This window comes from Emiliania huxleyi (genome assembly GCF_000372725.1).
Source record: "Emiliania huxleyi CCMP1516 unplaced genomic scaffold EMIHUscaffold_86, whole genome shotgun sequence".
Lineage (NCBI taxonomy): Eukaryota > Haptophyta > Isochrysidales > Noelaerhabdaceae > Emiliania > Emiliania huxleyi.
Window position 1 is genome coordinate 26,573 of NW_005195584.1, and position 8,165 is coordinate 34,737.

The 8,165-nt window shown below is 63.9% G+C and overlaps 4 protein-coding genes across 4 annotated transcripts in view; 2 read left to right on the forward strand and 2 right to left on the reverse strand.

The window, feature by feature from the left end:
- Positions 1–1,984, forward strand: part of FBA3 (fructose-1,6-bisphosphate aldolase, class I) — a gene marked incomplete at its 5' end in the record, with an annotated part of 2,307 nt that extends 323 nt beyond the window's left edge. Inside the window, 9 exons of the mRNA XM_005758451.1 lie at positions 72–135; positions 237–285; positions 349–379; positions 795–833; positions 1,038–1,071; positions 1,145–1,203; positions 1,276–1,397; positions 1,479–1,837; positions 1,956–1,984. Of these exons, the coding sequence (XP_005758508.1) occupies positions 72–135; positions 237–285; positions 349–379; positions 795–833; positions 1,038–1,071; positions 1,145–1,203; positions 1,276–1,397; positions 1,479–1,803 (723 nt within the window). The 3' untranslated portion in view covers positions 1,804–1,837; positions 1,956–1,984. The remainder of the gene's footprint in view (positions 1–71; positions 136–236; positions 286–348; positions 380–794; positions 834–1,037; positions 1,072–1,144; positions 1,204–1,275; positions 1,398–1,478; positions 1,838–1,955) is intronic.
- A 164-nt stretch (positions 1,985–2,148) lies between these two features.
- On the forward strand, positions 2,149–3,160 carry EMIHUDRAFT_438759 (hypothetical protein). Its single transcript, XM_005758452.1, has 3 exons — positions 2,149–2,319; positions 2,479–2,563; positions 2,628–3,160. Exons 1-3 carry the CDS (start codon positions 2,154–2,156, stop codon positions 2,818–2,820), a joined length of 444 nt encoding a protein of 147 aa, XP_005758509.1. The 5' UTR covers positions 2,149–2,153; the 3' UTR covers positions 2,821–3,160.
- Positions 3,161–3,261: 101 nt separating this feature from the next.
- EMIHUDRAFT_438761 (hypothetical protein) lies at positions 3,262–4,525 on the reverse strand. The gene has a single exon (XM_005758453.1). It carries the CDS (start codon positions 4,466–4,468, stop codon positions 3,446–3,448), a length of 1,023 nt encoding a protein of 340 aa, XP_005758510.1. The 5' UTR covers positions 4,469–4,525; the 3' UTR covers positions 3,262–3,445.
- Positions 4,526–7,576: 3,051 nt separating this feature from the next.
- Positions 7,577–8,165, reverse strand: part of EMIHUDRAFT_219379 (hypothetical protein) — a gene marked incomplete at both ends in the record, with an annotated part of 2,266 nt that continues 1,677 nt past the window's right edge. Inside the window, 2 exons of the mRNA XM_005758454.1 lie at positions 7,577–7,801; positions 7,942–8,118. Of these exons, the coding sequence (XP_005758511.1) occupies positions 7,577–7,801; positions 7,942–8,118 (402 nt within the window). The remainder of the gene's footprint in view (positions 7,802–7,941; positions 8,119–8,165) is intronic.

Genomic DNA, 8,165 nt, shown 5'->3' on the forward strand with positions numbered 1-8,165 from the left:
GCCGCCGTAGGCGACAGGGTGTGCGAGTACCGGAAGGACGGCGCGCGGATACTCTGGTGGAGCGACGGGAGGAGCGGGTGGCGTGGCCCTTCACCGGCGGCCTCCTCGGCACCCCTCAGGCGCCACCTTTGCCAAGTGGCGAGCTGTCTTCAAGATTGGACACGCGGGCGCGTCTTCCGACCGGGCCGTCGATTGAATGGCAGGTGGCATCCTTACTCGGCAGAGAGAAGTGATAGGCGTGCCTTCCGACCGCGCCATCCGCGAGAATGCGCAGTCGCTCGCGAGGTACGTGCCCATCTGGTGCCTTCCAGGACATGTCCAGGACATGTCCGGGACATGTGCCTACAGGTACGCCTCCATCTGCCAGGAGCACGGGCTGGTGCCGATCGTCGAGCCGGCGCGTTGAGAAATAGCCGAGATCCAGCCGAGATCCAGCCGAGATGTAGCCGAGATGTAGCCGAGATGTAGCCGAGATATAGCCGAGGTTTAGGCGAGATGGCGCGTCAGCCGCGTTTTGCGCCACCGCCGCCGCGAGCGCATCGCTCCGAGGCCCAGTCTGCCGCCTCCTTGTCAGGAGCTCACGCTCGGTCCGGGGGACTACTCGATTGGAAGGGCGGCGTTTGAGAGCGAGCGGGCGATCTCCCGCCCTCTGGCCCTCTGGCCCTCCGGCCTCTGCACTCCAACCCCGCCCCTCCCCCTCCTCGCCAAGTCCTCTGATGCGCGCCTCTTCGCACCTCGCCCGCACACCTCGCTGTCTTCACACCTGCCGCTCCTCTCACACCTCTGCGCGCCAGGTCCTCTCGCACGTGATGCGAGCCATCAACGAAGCGCAAGTCGTGCCCGAGGCGCACCCGCGCCCCAAAGCCAACCCGGCCGACTCTCACTCCGCCGGACACACCGCCCAGCCGACCCCTGCCAGCCGACCCCTCGCTCTCCCCTCGCTCTCCCGGCGGCGCCAGCCCCCTCCTTTGCGGCCCGGCGCTCAAGCTGCGGCACCCACCCTCCTCGCCACTCTTCCCTTCTCACTCGCTACCCAGGCGATGCTCCTCAAGCCCTCGATGGTTCTGCCCGGCCTCGACGCCTCGCCCGGCCAGTCAGAGCCACGGTCAGTGTGCATTCGTGATTCGGGTCCAACACTTCTCAGGCCTCGACGCCCCGCTCGGCGAGTCTGCGCGCGAGAGCGTCGCCACTCACACCGCAAAGGTCAACTGGCCGTCCCTCCCGCGGTACTACTGCTACTACTGCTGCTGCTACTACTACTGGATACTTCGCTAGGTGCTCAAGCGGACCGTCCCTCCCGCGGTGCCGGGGGTGCACTTCCTCTCGGGCGGCATGGGCGCCGAGGAGGCGACGCAGAACCTGCAGCAGCTGCAGCACGAGTACCCCGACGCACCGTGGCGCGCGGCTTGCTTCCCGCCCCGCAGCTTCGCCACGCTGGCCCGGCCGCCTGTATCCCGCCGCCTGCACCCCGCCGCCAGGTCGCTCTCCTTCTCGTACGGGCGCGCGCTGCAGGACGCCGTGCTCAAGGCGTGGTCGGGCCTGGAGGAGAACGTGCCGGCGGCGCAGGCGCGGCGCGGCGCGCCCGGAGGTCCGCACAAACTTGTCTCAGCGCGCTTCTCCACCGACCAGGCGCTTCTGCTCGAGCTCGCGCGCGTCAACGCACAGGCGCAGCTGGGGGAGTGGGACGAGGTGCACCCCACCCCCTCCTCGGGCGGGCTCTCGGCGGGCCGCATCCTCTTGCCGAAGCTTTCCTACTCATCTGAGCGGCCCAAGACGCGCGCAGCCGACCTCTTCAACTGGTGACTCTGTCGAGTGGTGACTGACAGCAGGGGTCAGCAGAGCATATGTTAGAGGTGTACAACCACAATCAAACACGTTACAGCGTGCGTTCCAACCTCCATTCTCTTGACTCTTGTAAGTCTCTCTCTCTCTCTCTCGAGTCTCGTCTCTCTCCGCCGCGGAGATATCATAAAAAAGAAAATGGGCCCCACAGCGACGTGTCCATGTGTGTGTCTGCCTTGCGTTTGTTTCATATATCAAACATCGAAACACGAAAGCACCCGCTCAAAAGAAAAGAAATCCTTTCATTTGAACGCAGGAGGACGCGTCGGACCCGGGAAGTGCGTGTGCCCGTCGAGCCGAGGCCAAGCCGCATGGTGGGCAAAGCAAGCACGCCTGCTTTCCTGGAGAGGCCTCCCCAGGTGCTGCCGAACGTTTCCTGGGTACATCCAGCCACTGCAGGAGTGCAGTCCGCACTAATGGAGGGTGACGCCGCCACCGCGCAGAGCCTTCTCAAGGAGCTTCTAACGTGCGCCAAAGGCATGCCCGCCCCCTGGGGAGTAGACGCCGCCGCCCACGCATGGGTACCCTCTCGAGGGACCCCTGGGTTCTCGGGAGTGCGTGAGCCTCTAAACGCCAGGCCCCTCCCTCCCGCTCAAACGTGCGAGACTCACCGGGCCACGCACCTATACACCCCAGACGAGAAGGAGCGGGCGCAGCTCCTCATGGTTATGATCGACGCCGAGCGCAAACGACGCGTCCGCAGCCCGAGCCGCCACCAACGGTGCGCATCCGAGTGGGGTGGGGTGGGGTTTGGAAAACGTGCCCACCTACCTTCCCTGCCGCAGGTGCAGCAGCGGGATCGAGTCCGATCGCAAGGAGCAGCCGCAAGGTGCTGTCGAGGAGGGAAGGGAGACTCTCATTGCTCGCCTCGTGGATGGCAACGTGTCTGCGCTCGACGAGGTCGGGGGGCTAGGAAAGATGTCCAGAAAGAGAGTGGAGTTCAGCTCGCAGGAACCAGACCTCATCGCGCGCATCTAAGCTGCCCGCCGGCCCCTGACGCCGTCGGCGCAGTGTAGCGAGAGGGAGCTCAGGCTGGCCAACTCCCTTCGCTTCGTAACCGAACACGCCTCCGGCCCTCGCCCTCCTTTGGCTCTCTCTTCGCATATAAATAATTGTGCGGTCTCTCTCTGTGTGACACAGACTCTAGCCTACTAACTCTCTTACCAGGGCATCTCTCACATCGCTCTCTCTCCCTCTTTGTCGCAGAGACGAGAGATGTGTGGATCCCCTACTGGATTCCCGTATACGGTATTTCTCACGTCGGGCCCGGGCCGCGGCCGGGGGCGCCGGCACGCAAGAATAACGCGTATGTTCGGTTCGACGTCTCGGTTTTTCGTTTTTGCGGTCTGGGTGTTCGTTTACACACTTGTGCGGCCCGCTGGCTCGACCTCGAGAGAGCTGGCCGGTCCGCATCAAGCCCGGGAGCCCGCCATTGGTCATGTGATTGTAGATTGACAGGCTGATTACCGCGATAGTATTCTGTATTCCAGGCGGACGCATTTGACGTCACTACTGTGCGGAGAGTGTCACTGGGGTGTTGTCCCCCAAACGCGATCTATCGCCACACGCCACACGCGCCACACGCCACCCACGCGCCCGTCGCTCACATGATGATCGCTTCCTGCATCGGCTCGATAGTCGCACAGAAGACGTCGTCGAGGAACTTGGCGTCGAGGAGCGGGGTGTTGTCCTCCGCGTCGCGCGCTCTCCAGCACTCGCCCGGCCGGGTCGTCGCCTCGCTCTGCATCCCCCGAGGGATCTCGGAGTAGTACACCTCGGAGTAGTTGCCGTCCGCGCGCGGCCCCTGGCCGAGCCAGTACAGCTTTGCGCCGGTGTGCGACGAGCCGCCCATGACGCGGAAGGTGACCTGCACCGTCCCGCTGCTGCTGCTGGCCGGGGTCTGAGGCTGCTGCTCACTCCGGCTGCCGACCGACCAGCCCCGCTCCGCGCGGGCGGCGGTTGCGGCGGCAGCGCCCTGCGCGGCACGCTCCACAGCGATGGAGCTGTCGGCGCCGGTCCGCTGGACGAGGCCCTCTATCGCCTCGAGGCGCTCGAAGACGCGCCGGTCGAGGGAGAGGACCTTCTGATCTATGCTGTCGACGAGGCGACCGATCGGAGCCAACTCCGAGGCGGCATCGCCCTCGGACTCTCCAGCCTCCTCCAGCCCGCGCGTGATCTTCTCAAGCGTCGGCGCGAGGCGTGCTGCGAGAGCGGAGGGCGCGCCAGCGATCTCTTTCCTCTGCTCGGCGAGCTCCTTGCGGTGCTCCACCTGCTGTGACTGAAGCGCTGCCAGCTGCTGCTGCAGCACCTCCCGCTGCCGCGACTGCGCCGCAACCAAATCGGCCACGCTCCTCTGCAGCCGGTCGAGGTCTGACCGCACCTCGCTGGCAGCCACGGCCGAGGCCCGGACCGCATAAACGCACGTTCCCGCTGTCGCAATCGCCGTCAGGACCGCAGCAAGCATGACCGTGACAGGAGGCCTGGACGAGGAGAGCTCGGGCGGCGGCTCTGAGAAGGAGGCCCGCTTGATAAAGGTTCCAGAGAAGGAATTGCGCGAGGAAAGCGTCGGCAAAGGCATGGTAGATTCCTCCAGGTCGGCAACGCGAGGACGGAGCATGCTCTTCATGTCGGAGGGTTGGGGGGTTGGGTTGGGCGCGAGAGAAGCAGGGAAGGCGGAATGGCGGCTCTTCAAGGAGGAGAGCCCCGAATACCGTCTAGTGCCGAACTTAAGGTAAGGTAGCTTGAGTTAGGGAGCTCTTTTCCTCTTACCAAACTCCTGTTCTAATGTACCTAACTCCTGCTACCCACCTCTCGGTCCAGCCGGACCGGCAGCGGCACACGGGCCCCGCGGCCCGCAGCGCACCACTGAGGGTGGCATCTCCCTCCTACGCTACCCGCACCTACGCTCGAGTACGAGTACCTACGCTACTAAATGCCCTACTCCTCCTCCTCGTCCCCGCTAAGGTGAGCAGCGCAGCAGCAATGCACACCAGCGGATAGAGCGCCGGGACACGTCAGCGCCGGCGAGGGGCCCGTCGGGACCAAAAAAGAAATCCCGCGTGCCTAACTGCTGCTACCCCGTACCTAACTCAGTGCAAAGCACCTAACCTAACTCAAGCTACTTTACCTTAAGTTCGGCACTTCACGGTAGGCTGTCGAGTGATTTTCTTTTTTTGGAATTAGAGAGGAGCGATTGAAAATATGAACAACCCGCCTTCCCAGGCTTAGCTAGATTGAGAGATATTGTGCACATGGTTGGTCTCTACAGTATATACACTCACACTGAACCACAAGAAGAAATGTCAGCCGCGGTCTCTCTCTCTCTCTCTCACTTGATGACCCCCTTGAAGTACAGCGATCGCCACCTCGCTGGCCTCTTCGCAGGCCCCCCCGACCGCGTCGAACTCATCGGCGCGGGCTCTCTCGGCTACGGGACCGGCCCCAGCTTCGGCTGAGGGCTAACAAGCTGCCGAGCCCAAATCACTGTGAGAGTCGTGATTTCTTGTTGGTCTTTAAAAATCTCTCTCTCTCTGAACCACCCAGAGCTCGTCCCGGTCCGTCACGCTCACGGCCATCCTCGGCCAACCTAGCGGCCAACCCTCCAGAGGGCCCCCGGCCGCGGCGCGGTGCGGCGGCGTTACAAATCCGAGCATCGGGACGCGGTCGGGCGATTCGAGGCCCAACTAGGCGTATATGCATTGCCTATCCAGGGCTATCATCTGTCTGGACCTATCAACAGGCGCCTGCGGCGCCGTGGTCAGGAGAGCTGCTGTTCACGCGCGGGGCCCACACACACTCTCATAAGTACCATCTTCGAGGACTCACACTAAGGACTAAGAGCAGCTCCGCTCACAATGTGACTGGGAGTCCTGTGGGAGTCTGGGACGCCTACGACTACTACCCCGCGCGCTCTCACAATCCGAGCAAAGCGTCCAGAATTGCGAGCAGTTTAGCTCACGCAATCCTAACAGCATGCCTCCGATTGTGGTTCAGCTCGCAATCTTAACATCTTGTAGGACTGTGAGCTCGGCTGCGCTCACCAATCGTAGTTCGTACCAAAGTGCAAAGATCCAAGGATGGCTAGACGCACAGAGGGGGCGCTCCCAAGTGGCGCTCTCCCAATCGCTCCAGCCGCGAGCGCTTGTCCTTGTGAGGATGTGAGCGCGCCCCCGGGAGGGTCTCGGGTCACCAATCCATACCAATCGGGTTTAGTAATCCGGGTAAAGGCCTAAAGCCGTGCGTAAAACCGCACGCAGAGCCAGACCTTGGGGCTCTCTCCACCTCCACGCTCCCAGAGTCGCCAGCCTCCACGCCTCTCTCATCCTCTCTCCACGAGATACCGGTTACACGAGGCGGCTCGGCGGAACCTGGCCGAGCGTTTTTGATCTCTGGGTGAGTGGGGGGCCGAGCCGCCTCGGGGTGGCGGGCGGGCGGGCGTTTTGAAAAACAGAAAACAGAAAACAGAGGGGGGCCAGGGCCCACACTACGTACAGACACGCACGCACCTGGCTCCTGGGACAAGGCGAGAATCGCAGCACATGCAGATCAGCGGAGAGGGGGGGGAAGGGGGGCGACGTCCCGACACGGCAGGTTGGAGCTGACCCGGGAGAGAGAGAGAGAGAAGACAGCGATTGCAGCCCCCAATGACCGTAGACAGAAATGACGAGCCGACAGCGATGCAGCGGCAGCGAAGGCGGCGAGGAGGGCCCGCTGCAGAGCTCCGCCGGGCGGCAGCAGAGACATCGGCGGACGGGGGAGCACGGGACACGTCGGCATAGGAGCCAGGGGGGTGGGAGAGTTGAGTCAGATGCAACAGCACCGTCTCGGCAGCGAGGCCCATGATGGCGACGGCGGCGACGTAGGCGAGACGGCGGCGAGGGTGGCGACGATCACGATGAATGTGGCTTGACGAAATGGATGACGCCGTCGCGCAACATGACATCCTCGATGTCGTCTTCGTCCCTCGAACTGGTTGAGCTCCTTCATCAGCGCATTGCCGTCGCCAGCTTCTTTGCGGCGCTGCGCGGAGCGTGCGTGCGCCCATCCGCCTCTGATGGTCTCGGTTGTTATTATACACGTTTTGGGATGCCGTTTGGGCTTTGGGGTTACTCACGACCCGCACACGAGGTAGGCGGCGCGCGCGCGCCGCTCTCGCAGGCTGTTTTTGACTGCTTCTCGATTTTGTTTTTATTTTCAGTCTAGGGGGCCCGACTCACACCCAGAGATCACATTCACAACGAAACGCTCGGCCCGCTCTGCGCTCTCGCGCGGCCGGGGGTCGTCGCACACGTCGGTCGCGGGTCGGTCGCTGCGCTCGCCGCAGCAAAAAACTGACCCCAGGAATTCCCGCTTCGGTTTATCGTCGCCAAGCATAGTTATGCTCCGCGACGAAACCACTACGTGCTATGAGTTTTCACGATCAGTTCCGGTATACCCCCGAGCGGCGGAATCCCTAGGGGTCAGTTTTTTGGCTTTTGCTGCCGGTCTCCGGACTCCGCCCGGCGCCCGGCCCTCGCCGCGCTCCGGGGCGAATCCTTCGGTCCAATAGTTGCAATCCCCAAGAGAGTACCGCGGACAGCACCCACCCTCCTCGTCCCACATGAGTCTACCCCTAGAACCCCCTCCCGGGCCACACTGCTTTCACAGACAAGAACGAGAGTGCGACAAGCGACACAGCCCCTCCCATGCCCCCCCAACGGCGAGTCGTCCGGCCGCGGCGTGCGCGCTACGAGTACTACCAGTACTGCGAGAGCCACTCGCCCAAACTCTTCTCCTTGGAGATTAGCTCCCGCTCCGGCTGGCCCCGTTGCCGAGGCCCCTCCGCCGGCCGGCCTGCGGCGCTGGCCGTCTCCGCCGCCTGCCAAGTGCCAAAGTCGCCAGGCGTCCCCTCGGCGAAGATCTCGGGGTTGATCTCGCCAGGGAAGGAGAAGAGGAACTCGAACTGCAGCGGGAAGGCCACCTACCGCCACGGGCGCGAAGCGTCGAGCTGCGGCGTGCGTGTGCGCCCGAGAGGGGGGGGGGGGGCGGCGGGGGGCTCGCGGGCCGCGCCTTTTGGAGGAAGCCCTGGCATGCGCGCGTGATGATCGAGCGCGGGCCGACGTTTGCGAGGCGGGGCGGCAGGCCCCACTGCAGGTCGAGCGGCGGCTGGTACTGGAAGAGAAAGGCGGACGAGATGCGGCTGAGGCCCTGCACGGCGGCGGCGCGCAGGACGCGGTTGTTGTTGTACCGGCGGAGCGCGCGCGGAATGGAGTCGGTCTTGGCGGATAAGTCGCTGTCCTGCAGCTTCTTGAGCTCCTGCGGGGGGGGGGGGGGGGGGGAAAGGG

What these genes read in the sequence shown, in the direction of transcription:
- EMIHUDRAFT_438759 (XM_005758452.1), top strand. Translation starts at nt 2,154, where the DNA reads ATGGTGGGCAAAGCAAGCACGCCTGCTTTCCTGGAGAGGCCTCCCCAG. An exon ending in GCTTCTAACGTGCGCCAAAG is followed by an intron (nt 2,320 to 2,478) that starts GCATGCCCGCCC and finishes TATACACCCCAG; the next exon opens with ACGAGAAGGAGCGGGCGCAG. An exon ending in AGCCCGAGCCGCCACCAACG is followed by an intron (nt 2,564 to 2,627) that starts GTGCGCATCCGA and finishes TCCCTGCCGCAG; the next exon opens with GTGCAGCAGCGGGATCGAGT.
- EMIHUDRAFT_438761 (XM_005758453.1), bottom strand. Translation starts at nt 4,468, where the DNA reads ATGAAGAGCATGCTCCGTCCTCGCGTTGCCGACCTGGAGGAATCTACC.